A 15,289-nucleotide genomic window follows, 5' to 3' on the forward strand; every position below is an offset into this window, starting at 1 on the left:
CATTGCCTACGGCGTCTGAAAACTGAATGGATCTATATGACGCTCCCACCGTCAGCAGAGGGCATGTGCAAGTAGTGGCCATGAGCACGAGATGAACTGCCAATCGTGCCTAAAAAGCTCTGTTGGCTCGTGAACCCATTTGCTTGAATCATAACATGGCTTGATTGGTGAAATGAGTCTTGTCCAAACGAGTTGGGTAGAGTGGATCCACGTTTACGTGGTTGGGTCTAGTACTGATGGTAGCTAGACTGTGAAAAACACCCGTATCTCAACTCGGACAAGTATGTTTGAGTTACTTTCTATCACAACGTGTCTCTTTGGAATACATGTAATGCAGCCAATGCCGGTCCCAAACTCGGAGAAATGCAGAGGGCCTACACTAACAACATTTGTACTGATTTAGTGGGGCTCGAAGCACTAACCTGTTGACACCTTCATCAGAGAGTGGTTGATCCGGGATTTATTCGGGAGCTGAGTGTAAAGTGTAAAAATGAATGTGTATAATACAGAACATATCGGATCATACATCTGATTGGTTCTGTGATCGTAGCGCTGGATAGGCTGTTTGACATTGACGTTAGAATCGCGTTTAATGAAAGGAAATGAGAGAGTCCATGCGATAAGCCTGGGGAATAACGAAGAAATCTATTAAGATCGCCATTGATTGTTTATACTTGCCACATGTCTTTCATTGAAGCCACAACAACAAAGCTAGAAAACATTGGATAGTATTGATAGAGCGCTCCTCGATTGATATTCCTCTGTTTGCCACAGTTTACATCGGGCTCTAAATACATCAGGTACATTCTGCGCTGTAAACTCAAGAGCAACTCAACATTGTCAACTTTTTGGAATTGCTCCGCTATTGCGCTAATCGGTGTATTGAGACGATGATATGAACTTACGTTTCTATAGTATTCATACCTATAGACCGTCTTCAATATGGCGGATGAAGCGGGGAAAGCCCCTCAAACTGAAGCATCAACATTGGAAACGCAAACAGTTTCAGCTGAGAATGAATTGCAGCAGCAGCCATCTACTACACCTCTGCCGTCTGACTTTGAGTCGTCTGCTGAAAAGCTGGAAAAGATTAAGGAACGATTCAATCAACAGATTCTTTTACGAAAGCAATCAACTGTCAGCGGATCTCCACCCGACGAAGCTTCGTTGTTAGAGAGAGTTATGAATGAAAAGGATTGGGCTTCACCTATACTAGAAGAGAACGAAAGGAAGCTGGCTGCTGCTGCTTCCGTATCTGGTGCTAGTGATGCTACAGTACCAAAAACAATAATTATCGATGCTAATAGTAATCACGCTGCCAAGCTTGACAATACCAATATAAAATCCTCTTCTTCTCCGATCGACGAAGACGCTGTCGCTCCATTATTACCACCACGACCACGCCTTGGTGTGCCTGATTTACGAGCACGACCATCATCTATCGCAATAGAAGCCATAGTCGCAGCTGTACCAGATGAAGATCCCAATGTAGAATGTGATCACCGTCGATTTATTGATCCAGCTGGTCATGCCACGTGTCTCAAATGTAAAACTAGAATAGCTCCATTAGCAAAACTACATGCTGAACGTGACGGCCTGCAGTACAAGCTTGAAAATGCCAAAAAGAGGATGGAAGAAACCAATAAACGTGAGGAACAGCTGGAATTGGAGTTTGATAAACAGGCTGCTATAGTAGCTGCCCTTCAAAAGGCACTAGAGGCTAAAGAAGCTGAAGTCGTCACAGTACGACGAGATATCCAGACAATGGGTGAAAAACTCGTAGATGAGATTGAGAAACGAGCTGAAATGCAGCATTCAAAGGAAACCTTCCAAGATGAATTGGAGGATTTGACGAAAAAGTTGTTTGAGGAAGCCAACATCCTCGTGTCTGATGAGGCCAGGAGGCGGCATTTTCACGAGACTAGAGGAGTCGCTTTAGAAAAGCAACTAGGTGAAATAAAACAGGAGTTACAGACGGCTCATGATCAATTACGAGAGCTAAAGAGTAAAATGGAACGATACTTGATATCTAGAGAAGCCAGTCAAGACGAATTCGACGAATTTGCTATCGAAGAGCCACCATCAACGCCCATGCTCGAATCCACTGAACTCACTCACACTGAAACTGCATCGACCGAGTCATCAGATATAATAAATCCACGGGATGTGACCATGTCCGCTAGTAGTAGTACACCTATACCCTCGTCCGTAGTAGCAACACCGTCTACCACCTCATCACCGTCACGATCTGCCGATAAACGAGCATCCTATGGTCCTTTGGTTATAGAAGATGAGTTTGCCGACGTCATTGATCCCATCCTATATGCCGAATTCGTAGAGTTTTTGAGTCAGCCAATGAGCATGAAACTCAGTAAAATAAATTTTATGAAGAATGCACTAGAAGATGATGTAGAGCCATGTCTCAAGTTTGGTGGTAATCCTAGAACGAGCACCAAGAAACTTGTAGATGCTATGACCATAAATTCAGTCTTTGTAGAAGAAATACCCAAGTCTGAATTGCTAGCCGAGGAAGAACGAGAACGTAAAGCTAAAGACGCATGGCATGCACAAGAACAAGCGAGACTTGAAGCACAAGCTCGTGTAGAAGCAGCTATAAGAGCTACTGATGCTGGATTGGGAATTGATGTATCTGAACCTAGTGCTGGTGAAGGTCATCCTACCATCAATGCAAGTGGCACAAATCCATCATCAAGTGTGATAACACCACAAGGTAGTCCGAGTCATAATAGTGCCTCAATAACATCTCCAAGTGGATCACCACAAGCAAAAGCGGATGTAGTCACGACAGCATCGTCGTCTGCTAGTGCTGTGGCCGCTTCACTCTTACGAAATCTGACACCTCGTGGGATAACGGGATCTGAAGATCATCTGCCACCCACTGCTCCAACCACAAATAGTAGTAGCGCAGCAGCAGCCAAGGCAATGCCCACCAAAGCCATCTTTAACAAGACAATATGGGAACGAATGTCTTCTGGCACTTTAACAGGTCGACCCGTAGCAGCACCACCCACATCCGTCACGACTGTAACTATAGAAGGCTATACACCACCCGTATGTATGACATGTGGTCGAACAGGTCGATGTAGATATAGGTTCCGTATATCCGAAAACTCTAACGACGGGTGGATTCCAGTATGTATGCAATGTCGAGATCGTATAGTCGCCGCCTGTGATTTCTACGAATTCGTACGACATGTCAGAAACGGATTATATCGAGGTCGTAAACCAGAAGAGGTATATGTAGAGTCCTTAGCAGTCAAACGACGTATGTTTTTCGCTAGGATTGGAGCAGCTCATTACGCCAAAGTGGAGCGAGGGTTGGGTAAAATACGTATTGGTAAACCTGGATCACTGGCTTCCAAAGCTTCCAATGTGTCTGTGAGCGCACATGGTCTAGATGCACCACCACCACGCAGCTCATCTATTATACCGCCCGTTACTCCAACGAATGAATCAAGTGGTAGACGATCGTCTGTAGCATCGTCTTCGGAGGGGTTGGCACTTACAGAGTCAAGTAGAACATCGGAGGATGCGCAGGTACCAGCAAAACCTGTTGTTGAATTGGGCGCTGATGGTTTGCCTAAAATGACGTTGAGCCCATTGATGCCCAAGTCATTGTTGGACTAGAGAGGTATACACAGTATCATCGTGAAAGTATTTAGATAAAATGTATCTTTGACAGCAAAATAAACCTTTGCAATAATAGTGTAAGACTCGATTTTGGATTCGAATAGTTGAGTGTGGTTTATTTACTTAAATATGGCAAGGCAAAAAAAAATCTGCACGGAGACACTACGCTGTTAACTAAGCCAGCCACAACTCCACAAAAACTTCGTATCGTCATTGAGTATTAATAGCCAGCAATGCACTTGTGCTTTAGGCGCTGTTCGAAGAACATCTTGCGTGCTGGTCCTGTAAAAACTAACATACCATTTGGCAGGACAAACCCACAAGCACCCAGCTCTCCCGATGCTCCGAGTGGTAGATATTCTGCACAAACCACCAGATGGTATTGAAATTTCAAGGATACGATTTGATGCTGGTATGTCGAGAGTATCAAAATTGTGTCAGTGCCAACGGAGAAAAACAAACCGAAAACTGGACAGAGAATATGCAATACGTTCATTATAAACATTGGGTGCCTCTACCACTCTCCAAATCCCATATTTTTCAGCGTAATCATATTCTGATCCACATAGGATACGCCCATCAATCAACACTTCCACAATGTAAATACCAGCTTGTATAGTGAGACTACGAATCTCAATACTAGTATCAGCATTTCATATTTTGAGGGTGCAGCTATCGGATCCTGATATAAGTAGATTGTCTGATGCGACGACGGAATATACACGGCCTGGGTGTCCTGTGAGAGTACCTATCTCAGTCCGTGTATGTGCATATCATAACAGTGCTGCAATTCGATGCGCGACTCAGGATTCACGAGAATGAATGTTCGTTCAAGTTGGCTTGCACGTGCAAAAGTGCAAATTCCAATGTTGAAGGATAGTGGTCTTTCCTGGTTGCAAGTACACTGCTGGAGACAGATAATGGTAAGCTCCGAGACATAGTATGGTGAATCTGGCCTAAAATTCCAAACTGGAACGGATGGGCTGGCTTGAAATTCCTAGAAATGAATTTTCAAAAATTCAGTTGAAAATTGACAGGTCTTCAGAAATGAAGGACACGAAGGAGAATTTGCATACTTTTCGAAACTCTGACGGATAGCGAGGTACTTAAATCAGACAGGACTCAGGCAAGTTATTCGGCAGCTTCCATTGAGTGGCAGTGCAACTTACCGAATATTCATAAATTCCAACTTGAGCCCTCAAAGTCTATAGGTAATAGGATTTCTGTTTATTGTGCACCTTTAAAGCACTCTATAACAAACCCACCGTCTCTTCACCCATTTCAATACACCCAGATTCATACGCAGCAAAAAATACCCCCACATTCACCAAAAAAACAGCCAAGCCGCAAAGCTCACCCATCAACGTCAAATGACATTGACACAGACAAATCGAGACCAGGATGCATCATGTTCAACTCTGGGCAGTACTGGAAGCCTGCTGTCCAATATCCCAAGTGATGCGGCAAAAACGCCAAAAGAGCTGATGACTTGGATTCAATCTCAGCAAGGTGTGATACCCAAGTGCAAGCCGCCGAATGTACATCAGTTTCTGAGGAGTCGTAAGGAGGGGAATGGGTGTTTGGTTGAGACTATACGTGAGTTGCTGTGAGTTTGTATGTGGAATACATCGTGTACTGACGCTCCTTTGTTTGTAGAGAGATTCTTGAATAAGGCAACTACAGTGATTTGGGATATGGATCTTACAGAGAATGTGGAATTGACATGTATTTGATAGATGGAGTACAACCATATGACATCTGCTCTTACAACTGTAAACAAGAAGCTGCCATTCAATCGGTTGATGAAGGACGCTCAAGATATATTACGACGCGGAATACTGATCAAGTGTTTAGAAGCTGTGGTGCTCTCTATATGTAATGTCTATATGCTGTCATGGTGTTTTTCGAGTATGCGCCAGCTCACACTTTTCTTGGGGGGATAGATTTGACAAACCCGGTTCCAGGAATGGATCGCATACGTGCGTATATACACTGCTCTTATGATTGAAAGATAAGAGTAAGAATTGACACTTCCGTATATCTATCTGGACAGCGCTCGGGTTTGTATCAGAAGAAGGTGGTCAAACGAGACGACACATAATACTATTGATTCGTTACAAGTCAGAATGGGGTGCTCTAGGACTCTCAAGACGCGATGATCTGGCTGGTCGAGCTATGAAAACGTTTCCAGTGCGTAATCCAACATCCGCCGATTTCCCAAAATACTCAACCTTCTCTCGTCTCACGTCTCACAGGATGTGGTTGAACTGATCAAGGACTATCATCAAGCTTATATAAACAGTTGAGATACTACTTTTCTTGCTGTACTGCGCAAAACTTGCAAAATCTTAAGTCTAACTAAGCCACTCTAATCTATTTAAACTTCTTGTTGTTTGCAGATGGGCATGTTTTGAAACGGATTTCGTTGGGAGTGCCTGCAACGCATGATTTGAATAATGTAGATAAGGTCATATGGAGGGTGAGGCATAGTTGATGCGTTGTATTTGTGTGTTTTTGCAACTTGCGTCGGAAACGTTTCACTCACCATGGTTTTATAGCACACGATTGTTGATTTCACTGCGGGTCTGTGGACGCAGCAAGCGAGTGAGAGAATTACATACTGGAGCCGAAATGCACTGTCTCCATTGTCTAGTTCGTCGATGCATATAGTGTTTTAGTTTATGGGAGAGTTTACGCCTTGTGGAGTGCATGCTATATAATGAATAATAGAATATAATGGGTGTCAAGCATCATGTTGCTGCATATAGTTATATACGAGCTTATCTTGCCAAAATCGCTCATTGAACCCTCTTTCCCCTTGTTTTTATGTGTCACACTTCTACTCACTGACAAAACCTGCTCGACGAAGAGGAACGACTTTGTTGTATATATAGCGACCATGTCAGGTCAGCAAAGAGTCAGGGTCTTGTACGATTTCGCAAGCACAGACGATTCGTCATTGGCCCTCAGGAAGGGAGAGACCATCGTTGTTTTGAATACTTTGCCAAATGGGTGGATCGACGGCATGAATAGCAGAAGTGAGCGTGGATGGCTTCCCTCCAACTACGTCGAACTCATCGAGGATCCTCCTTCTTCCACTTCATCGGTAAGTTTAACATCAGGAGATGGTTTGACGATTGAGGTGACGAGCATGAAACAACTTGCTCCGGAGTCAACTTTTAATGGTCAATGGCATATCAGTAAACGTATATTCCATATATGATACTCCACTTCACTGTCTTGTCGGCCAAGCTTCGAGCTTTTACAAGCACACAACAATCGTTTTTCAACTTCCGCCAAAGATACGCAAATGCTTGGCAGATACCAATGCAATTGGAACTGTGCAATTTATATCGGTTACCTGCATACTAGATTGTGCCGAAAGGGACTACTTCCGGATCCCCACTCGCTCTATTTCATCCTACGACTTTTGAAGCTAATGCAGAGTTTCTTGTCGCTAGGCTGCAACTTCTAAATGGATTCGACAGCATGATAATAATGGAAATCTCTTTTATTGTAAGCTGATGGGAAAAGATACATGTGGCGTAAAAACGAATCTAATGGTTGACTTTTACCATAGACAATACTGCAACACATGAATCGGTGTGGAGTCTGCCAGCTGGGGAGCTAGACGATCCTGTCGCAATAGCGAGCGCAGAATCCTTTGGTCGAGACTCTGGTTATCAGTCGGGAACTTCAGCAACAGATCAATTTACTAGTTTGTCAAGAACAATGGCGAATAGAGGGGCTTCTGATGCTGAAAAGGTAATAGGCTACTCGTCTTCAAGATAATGTATCATATTGATACCAATACCCTGCTGTAGATGCCACCGAATTGGAGAGCCAAGAACACGCCGGAAGGCAGAACGTACTTTTATAATGTCATCACAGATCAGACGACATGGACTCTAGACAATGTAAACCCAGAAACAGGTGAACTGAATGCCAGCAGTTTATCAACAGATCGGTCTTCTGGTGGCCATGACTCAAACTCAAACAGTCGGCAGAACGTACCCTCGTCACCAGCCGACGACGTATGGTCATGGAACAAGTTAACAGGAGACGTAGTACTAGCCATACATCAACTCAACCACTCTGTGCGAGCCAACAACAAGGAAAAATTTATACAGCTGGCATCTGGAATAGTAGAAACCATTCGGCTCATGTTGTATGCTTCTGGAACTGCACGTAAAGATACCGGTATTATAGCGAATTCGAAGCTCCTTAAGCTTCATCATCGTGGAATCATGTCCACATTATCGAAACTGGTATTAGCTGCCAAGACGGCTGCTGGTGTATGGCCACCACCAGATGCAGTTGCCAAGATGCAGCAAGCTGCTAACGATGTATTGTTGAGTGTGCGTCAATTCGTGGCTGCTGCTCAAGAAGTCGGTGTAGAAATCAAGCCACCAGGTCTTATACCAGCTGATGATGCTCTTGGTATACCCGAAGTATATTCAAATACCAACGCGCCAGGACAGTCACAATCCACCAATATACCACCAACACCACCTCGTCGTGGATCAGGAAGTAGTGGCACAACAGCACTGAAACAAGCAGCTGCTATACCGATAAACGGTGATGCGGATTCCGTCAGTCATCCCAATGACTCGGAATTGATTGCTGCTCTGGAAATGTTTACGAGATCGATAGTACGAATGATTGCAGGTCTTGTCGCTGCTGTACGGGAAAGTAAATGTAATTCAGCTACTTTGATATCCCAAGTACGAGCCATGGTGACAGAGGTCGGCAATTTCTTGGCATTGGTCGATGAGCTGCCTCTAGATATGCTGAGAGACGACTCCACCATGGATTTCAAAGTCGCGAAACTCGCCTTGTATAATACCATATCGGGCCTCGTCATGGCTACCCAGACCGCTACGTCACCTTTAGCGCCAGCAAATGCTGTAGAACAGGTGCTAATGTCGGCTAGCCTGGTAGAAAAGGCTGTCCGAGATCTGTTAATCGCCACCAAATTCTTGGTCGAAGAAAAAGAATACCTAGAACGAGAAAACCTAGCATCATTCATCGAACAACAACGTAGATCGTCTGGCCCACTTCCTCATCCTATACCACGTAGAGCAGCTTCAACAGGCCATCTAGAATCCGACTTGTATGATCACGAAGGACAGCATGAGCCGAGACGAGAAGTATCTATGCCATCGCTATCGGGTAGTATTCCACGTGGTATCAACTCGCCATCCAAAAGTATGGTAGCGCCATTATCAACGCCACCTGCTACACCGCCCAATGAGTTACAGACTGATACGGCGTTGCGGTTGTCGTCGTCGTCTACTGACAGGCTCAAAAAGATTCTGGAACCAGGAACTGCGTCGTCAGATACTGCATCTAGCTTGAGCTTGAATTCGTCAAAGGCCTGGTATCTAGCTCATGATTATCCACCGCAGGATATAGTGCTGACTGTTGAAGGACGAGTCAAGGCTGGCACGTTTGAGGCGTTGATTGAACGATTGACACTTCACGATGCTCTTGGTAAGGAACCCATAAAATGTTCTGGATCGAAGATGCATTGTCAGCTGCTTCTTCAATTTTTTTTCGCTCGTCTTCGTATTCACTCACATTTCCTGTTACCAAAATCTAGACACATACTACTCTCAAAGCTTCATGCTAACATACCGCTCCTTTATATCCACCACCGAACTATTTGACCTCCTCTTCAAACGCTTCGCCATCCAACCACCCCCAGGCATGTCTTCCGAAGAATTCGAAACGTGGTCTGAAAAAAAGCAAACCCCCATCCGTCTCCGAGTCTTCAACGTTCTCAAACAATGGCTTGAATCATACAGTCTCGACAATGACGAAGACAACACAAACATGAATCGTCTCAAAACCTTTTGTAACAACACCGTCAAACCAGTACTGCCTACACCTGCAGCACAGCTCGAACGCATGATTGAGAAACGACAGACGGGTGGGATTGCGGCTGTACGCAGAATTGTGGGCAATGTAAATAGTAGTCCGGCACCAGCAGTTATCTTCCAGAAGGGGCAGAAGAGAATCAAGTTTCTGGATACGGATCCGTTAGAGTTGGCGAGGCAGTTGACGCTGATTGAGATGAGAGAGTTTTGTAAGATACAGCCGGTTGAGTTTATGAGGAAGGCGTGGAGTGATAAGCAGAATTTGGTGTCTGTAAATATTCGAAATATGATTGCGCAGTCTAATAAGGTATGTTGAGAGCGGTGGCTAGTCGGTCAGTGGCGCACTGATGATTGTAGCTGTCATAATTTCATTTTGTTCCCGTCGATAGATAACCGGCTGGGTCGCCTCCAACATTCTGTCTGAACGCGATATCAAGAAACGGGCGCTTATGATCAAGCATTTCATTATGATTGCTGAGGTTCGTTACATTGACCATGTCTTCTCGAACGATCTTTAGATACTGTTGTTGCTTTGTTTTCCTCTCTTTGAAAACTCACAATATTCTCACCATAGCGCTGCCGAGCGCTAAACAACTTCAACTCCCTCATGTCCATCCTCGCCGGCCTACAATCCTCTCCCATCCACCGTCTCCGCCGCACATGGGACCTCCTCCCTGTAAAATCAAACCAGTCTCTAGATACCCTCCGCCGTCTCATGAACCCAACAAAAAACTTTACCACATACCGCGAATCACTCAAATCTGTCACACCGCCATGTGTGCCCTTCCTCGGTGTATACCTGACAGACCTCACATTTATAGAAGATGGAAACCCGGATGTGCTCAGGAGTAACTCTCGATTGATTAATTTCGGGAAGCACGCCAAGACGGCGGATTTAACGAGGGAAATACAGAGGTTTCAGCAGATGCCGTATAATTTGGTGCTTGTGGGGGAGCTGCAGACGTTTTTGGGGCAGTGTTTGGATGAGACGACGCATACGGATGAGCAGGTGCTGTATACGACGAGTTTGCAGTTGGAGCCAAAGGAGAGAGAGGTAAGCGGTGTCTTTATTGAACTGGGGTGTGGTTGTGAAGTGGAAGTAGGTTGCTCTGTTCGCTTCTGATTTGCATATCTGACTTTTTTTGCCCGCTCAAATAGGATGAGAAGATTGCTAGACTGTTACAAGAGTCTGGATTCTTGTGATTCGCCCGTATTAAAAACACCATAAAGGCCCCATATCATCCAGACAACTTGAAAAAACACCATCATGCCTACATTATCACCATCCATACATCCAATTCTTTGGAAGGAACCAAAGAGCAAAAAGGCCACACCATCATATCGCATAATTGATTTTAGAAAGTAGTACAAAAAAACTGTCTCTACATTTTGAATAACATACTCTTCATCGTCACACTTCGTTGTGGTTTATAATTGGTTATAATTTTTTTGTTTTGATTTGAAACAGACACGAATCTCTGAAACAAGTTCTAGACAGGAACGATTCAGGCATCAGGCGGCCTTTAGCCTGACTCACAGATGTTGACCTGCAAACATGAGAGGTTTGGCATTGTGAGCCAAAAAACGCTAATCGGAATGAAATCAAATAACCCAACAACGGCGGGATCTTCCCATTTGACTCATGACCAAAAGATAAATGTGTTAAGAACAACATACCAAAGCCTTCTCGAGTCCCATTCCAGTCTTCTTCTCGATCTTGTGTCGTAGCGAGACACCGTATCGTTTAGCGTAGGCTTCCTTGACTTGGGCCATGATTGCGGGTTCACGGTGTCTGATCATTAGACGAATCTATGATGGATGAATGGTATTGAGCTTTTAGCTAAAACATGGCTTTCCAAAACTGAAAAACGTAAAATGATGACTCAATTACCAATTTCTCTTCATTAGTGTTCAGCATTCCAAAACACTTTTCGATTTGCTCGGCGACAAAGAGAGGTCGGTCGTTGACGGAATCAACTGAAGAAGAAGAAAAATGGTTGGTTGGTGATTAGAAGAAACAATCTCAATTCTGCCGTTTGATCTCTGAAAAAGGCAAACCACTTACGGAGCAAGAGCAGCGCCTTTTCCAAATCACCACTGAACTCCTTCTTTACGACAGTAGTGAATGGCTTGTTGTGTTTCTTTTCATATGCAGCAAACACTTTTTTCTAAAGATATTAAAACAAAAGAAAAGACCTTCTTCGTCAGTGGGAAGTCCTGATGCGAACTTGGGATAACAAGCAACTCACCAAGTGTGCATCACTACGGTTACACAGGACCGAGAAGAATTCGGCTTCATCGGTACCCCATTTGCCTTCACCGGCCTTGTACAAGCGTTCAACGTCCTATTTTTGCAAAATAAAGGGAGGAGATGTGTTAAGGTCCATCAAACCCTCTCTGCACGGTAAAGTGTAAAGCTTACCAAGTCAACATCCATGGCAGCCTCACTTTCAGGACGTTCACCTTGCAGCAAGATGGTAACGAGTTTCTTCATGTTGCCACCAAAGTCGGATTCAACAAACTGGGTTGAGAAAGATATGGGGGATGATGAAAGTTAGAAAATGGAAAACATGTTTTGCTAACACAAAAAAGCTGCACAACTCAAGTGCTTGCATAGAAACATACCTTTTCCATCTTCTTCTCATACACATCAAAGAACGCCTCCTTCATAGCCTTAATCTCAGCATTCGAGCGTCCAACAAGGACCTCAATGACGGTTGCTTCATCGGTACCAACACCGTGCACGGCATGGTAGAGCGCTTCAGCATCTACACGGGCCAATGGCTTAACGAGATCTTGGAGGAGATGGCCGACATGGCCGCCGACTTCAGAGTGGAGTTTCTTGACGAGGTCTTCACCTTAAAACGAGAGGGCGTTTCAATAAAAGGAAATAGTGTAGTTTGATCCTGTAAGTATACATACCAAAGTTTGCCTTGTAGGCTTTGCCGATTTGCTCGCCTTGGTTGGGGGTGCGCTTGCCGAGGATTGTTACGAGGACGTCCATGTCTGGTGTTGATGACAAGAACAATAGGAAGAACTAAGAAACAAAATGGATATAACGGTATTTTGATGAGTGTAGGCATACCTTTTCCGATTCCCTTCATGGCTTCACGGAGCCCGTGGACGTCATGGTCGACCTATTAAACAACGTGAAAATGTTGGACCCCAGGAGGCGCAATATGTGATCCCAGGATGAAATTATTACCTCGGCGGCAGAGAGCAGTGGGCTCTGGACAGAGTAGAAGGATGATGCAGCAGACATTTTGTGTTGTGTTGTGTGTTCTATGTCAACAAAGATAAATGTTAGAAGGTTGGGTTGACATGGGATACATCGAAGTGGGCGTTCTCGAGGCGCGAACGGGGAGGTAAATTAGAAGCAGGCTTACTTGGAACTAGATAGTGATACTTTCTATGTTAGAGAACTGGTATGGTGTGCGTGGGTGGTTGGTAATTATCACAAAAAGAAACAAGTGGTCTATGACCGCCGACTCGGAAACCAGCGAGTAGTGGAGTAAGAAAACAACGTGCAATTGCGTGAATTGTAGGCGTACCTTTCTAGTATAATATTTTGTATTGTAGGTTGCGTTGCAAGATACGATTGTTTGAGTTGTTGGGATGTTGCGAGGTGTCGAGTGTGGCAGTGAATCTCGGTGCGCGAATCAGAGAACAATCGAAGCATCAACCCCACCACCAAATGCCATTTCGGTGCTCCGAAGGCGCAGCTACTCATTGCCATGGAGAGCGAGTATCTTGGTGGACGTGCTTGTTGTCTGCAAGCTTGGAATGTTGTCGTTTTTGGTGCTGCTATTTATTTGGTGTTGGAAATGGCGTTCTTTGCTAACCGCGGCAGTGAAAATATGATATATTAACCTTTGAATTATGCTATGGAATTTAAAATGAGCGTGGTTGCGGTTGTTGCTCTTAGAACTTCTCGGTAAAACATTCATTTGTGACTTTGCTGACTTTGTGACGCTACTTGCAAAGATGAAACCAGAACAAATCTCAGACAACGCAGAAGCGACAATCAATGAGCAGGCAGTCAAAGTACGAAACTGGGGCCGTTGGGGAACCAATGATGTTCTAGGGTATGTGGACTTGGCCTTTTCCAGCTTGATCCCCTTAACCAGTCTATTTGACCCTACAAAATCATCGTCAATCGAAACATAACCTTCCTTATACTCCACTGCTTCAAACTCATCACTAACATCCGATCTGAGATAGAACTCTCAACTTCATCACCCCCGAAAAACGACGCAATGCTGCCACCCTTGTCAAGAAGGGGATTTCAATCAGTTGCGCCATGGAATTTAATAATCGTGGGCCTCAAACTGGTATATGTTCCTCTTGCATTGATGTCTTTTCCAACATGGGAACATGACATCTGACTTGTGGTTTTTGACATACTTTTGCAAATAGGTCTTCATGGACGTACGAATCCGTTGCATACAATGTAAGGGTGGGTGCTACGAAATTGTGGTGTTGAAGATGTGGGAAGGTGCCTTCTTCCAATAGCTTTGAGTTGGACGTGACTTTGTGTCACAATCCATGATGGAGATGCAACCGTCTTGCATGCTTATTCTGAACGTTTATTCATGTTTTCATGATATCCACACTGCTTCGAAGCCGATACCATCAAATCTGCAATATCGCGTCACGAAGTGATTGACTATTTTCTCATAGGCTGCTCACCGGTCTCGACGACCAATCCAAACTCCTCCCTCACGGAGTCGGTTTCGCTGACGACGTGATCTCCATGCCCTTACAAGCTGGAACACAGTGGGATGGACTGGGCCACTGTTTCGATCACGGACATGCATTTAATGGACGTCCGATGGGGATTGTTACCTCTTTTGGAGGTACTTCCTTCCTGACACCTGTTATTCATTGGAACATTGTTGCAATAGTTCTAACCGACACTTTTGATTTCCTAAATTTAGATCAAGTAACAGGCATCGAAACAGCGCGCTCACAAATCGTGTCCCGGGGCGTCCTCCTTGACGTTGGTCGCGCATACGGTGACGAGCACGGTGAACTCGAAGACGGATTCGCCATCAAACCGGAGCATTTGAATGGAACTATTGCCAAGCAAGGAAATATTACTGTTGGCACTGGTGATTTGGTGCTGGTTAGGACAGGGCAGATGAGTCGGTGTAAACGTTTAAAGGCGTGGGGAGGATATGCAGGTAAAGTTGGAATAGACCAGCAGTGCTTGAAACATGGGTAATTTAAAAAGTAGACGATGTTTTTTTCGTCTTGTAGGTGGCGATGCCCCTGGAATCTCATTCACATCCATTCCCTGGCTGCACGAAAAGGAAATCGCTGGTATCGCGACCGACACGTGGGGGTTCGAATGCAGGCCTAACGAGATGCCGGATGCGTTTCAGCCTGTGCACCAAATCGTGATTCCTAATATGGGGTTATTCATTGTAAGTGAATCTATGTCCGTTTTCATGATCTTTTTCCGATTTCATGATCTATATCCGTTTTCATCTCGTTTCTAACTGTGTTTTGTGACGTAGGGTGAGATTTGGGATCTGGATGCGCTCGCTGATTCGTGTGCTGAAGATAACGTGTATGAGTTCATGTTGGTTGCTGCGCCGATTCCGTTTACTGGGGCTGTTGGTGAGTATGGGCTGCTAAGAGTATCAATGTCTTCTGTTCCAATGAATCTTCGTTACGTAGGTGGACCGGTCAACCCAATCGCGCTCAAATAAAAAACCCAAAACCTCTGACCATGGATATTCCTCATAACGAATACA

General features: G+C 44.6%; 5 protein-coding genes across 5 annotated transcripts; 4 read left to right on the forward strand and 1 right to left on the reverse strand.

Annotated features, from left to right (window-relative positions):
• Nucleotides 1-942: 942 nt before the first annotated feature.
• SmJEL517_g04636 (uncharacterized protein) lies at nucleotides 943-3,648 on the forward strand (the record flags this gene model as incomplete). The annotated part of the gene is made up of 1 exon (XM_031170564.1): nucleotides 943-3,648. The coding sequence occupies one exon, from the start codon at nucleotides 943-945 to the stop codon at nucleotides 3,646-3,648; it is 2,706 nt and encodes a 901-aa protein (XP_031023491.1).
• Nucleotides 3,649-5,135: 1,487 nt separating this feature from the next.
• Nucleotides 5,136-5,957, forward strand: SmJEL517_g04637 (uncharacterized protein; the record flags this gene model as incomplete). The annotated part of the gene is made up of 6 exons (XM_031170565.1): nucleotides 5,136-5,247; nucleotides 5,308-5,333; nucleotides 5,388-5,526; nucleotides 5,595-5,630; nucleotides 5,705-5,841; nucleotides 5,907-5,957. 6 exons carry the CDS (start codon nucleotides 5,136-5,138, stop codon nucleotides 5,955-5,957), a joined length of 501 nt encoding a protein of 166 aa, XP_031023492.1.
• A 593-nt stretch (nucleotides 5,958-6,550) lies between these two features.
• On the forward strand, nucleotides 6,551-10,733 carry SmJEL517_g04638 (uncharacterized protein; the record flags this gene model as incomplete). Its single annotated transcript, XM_031170566.1, has 8 exons — nucleotides 6,551-6,757; nucleotides 7,113-7,167; nucleotides 7,232-7,416; nucleotides 7,476-9,144; nucleotides 9,254-9,837; nucleotides 9,920-10,009; nucleotides 10,105-10,584; nucleotides 10,689-10,733. 8 exons carry the CDS (start codon nucleotides 6,551-6,553, stop codon nucleotides 10,731-10,733), a joined length of 3,315 nt encoding a protein of 1,104 aa, XP_031023483.1.
• Nucleotides 10,734-11,063: 330 nt separating this feature from the next.
• On the reverse strand, nucleotides 11,064-12,792 carry SmJEL517_g04639 (uncharacterized protein; the record flags this gene model as incomplete). The annotated part of the gene is made up of 10 exons (XM_031170567.1): nucleotides 11,064-11,117; nucleotides 11,208-11,339; nucleotides 11,422-11,507; nucleotides 11,596-11,698; nucleotides 11,780-11,875; nucleotides 11,953-12,051; nucleotides 12,156-12,388; nucleotides 12,453-12,536; nucleotides 12,616-12,667; nucleotides 12,736-12,792. 10 exons carry the CDS (start codon nucleotides 12,790-12,792, stop codon nucleotides 11,064-11,066), a joined length of 996 nt encoding a protein of 331 aa, XP_031023484.1.
• Nucleotides 12,793-13,514: 722 nt separating this feature from the next.
• On the forward strand, nucleotides 13,515-15,244 carry BNA7 (arylformamidase; the record flags this gene model as incomplete). The annotated part of the gene is made up of 8 exons (XM_031170568.1): nucleotides 13,515-13,615; nucleotides 13,752-13,861; nucleotides 13,947-13,980; nucleotides 14,211-14,386; nucleotides 14,468-14,713; nucleotides 14,790-14,956; nucleotides 15,050-15,152; nucleotides 15,213-15,244. The coding sequence occupies 8 exons, from the start codon at nucleotides 13,515-13,517 to the stop codon at nucleotides 15,242-15,244; spliced, it is 969 nt and encodes a 322-aa protein (XP_031023449.1).
• Nucleotides 15,245-15,289: the final 45 nt, after the last annotated feature.

The sequence above is a fragment of the Synchytrium microbalum genome (assembly GCF_006535985.1).
Source record: "Synchytrium microbalum strain JEL517 chromosome Unknown SmJEL517_scf0033, whole genome shotgun sequence".
NCBI classification, from domain to species: Eukaryota; Fungi; Chytridiomycota; class Chytridiomycetes; order Synchytriales; family Synchytriaceae; genus Synchytrium; species Synchytrium microbalum.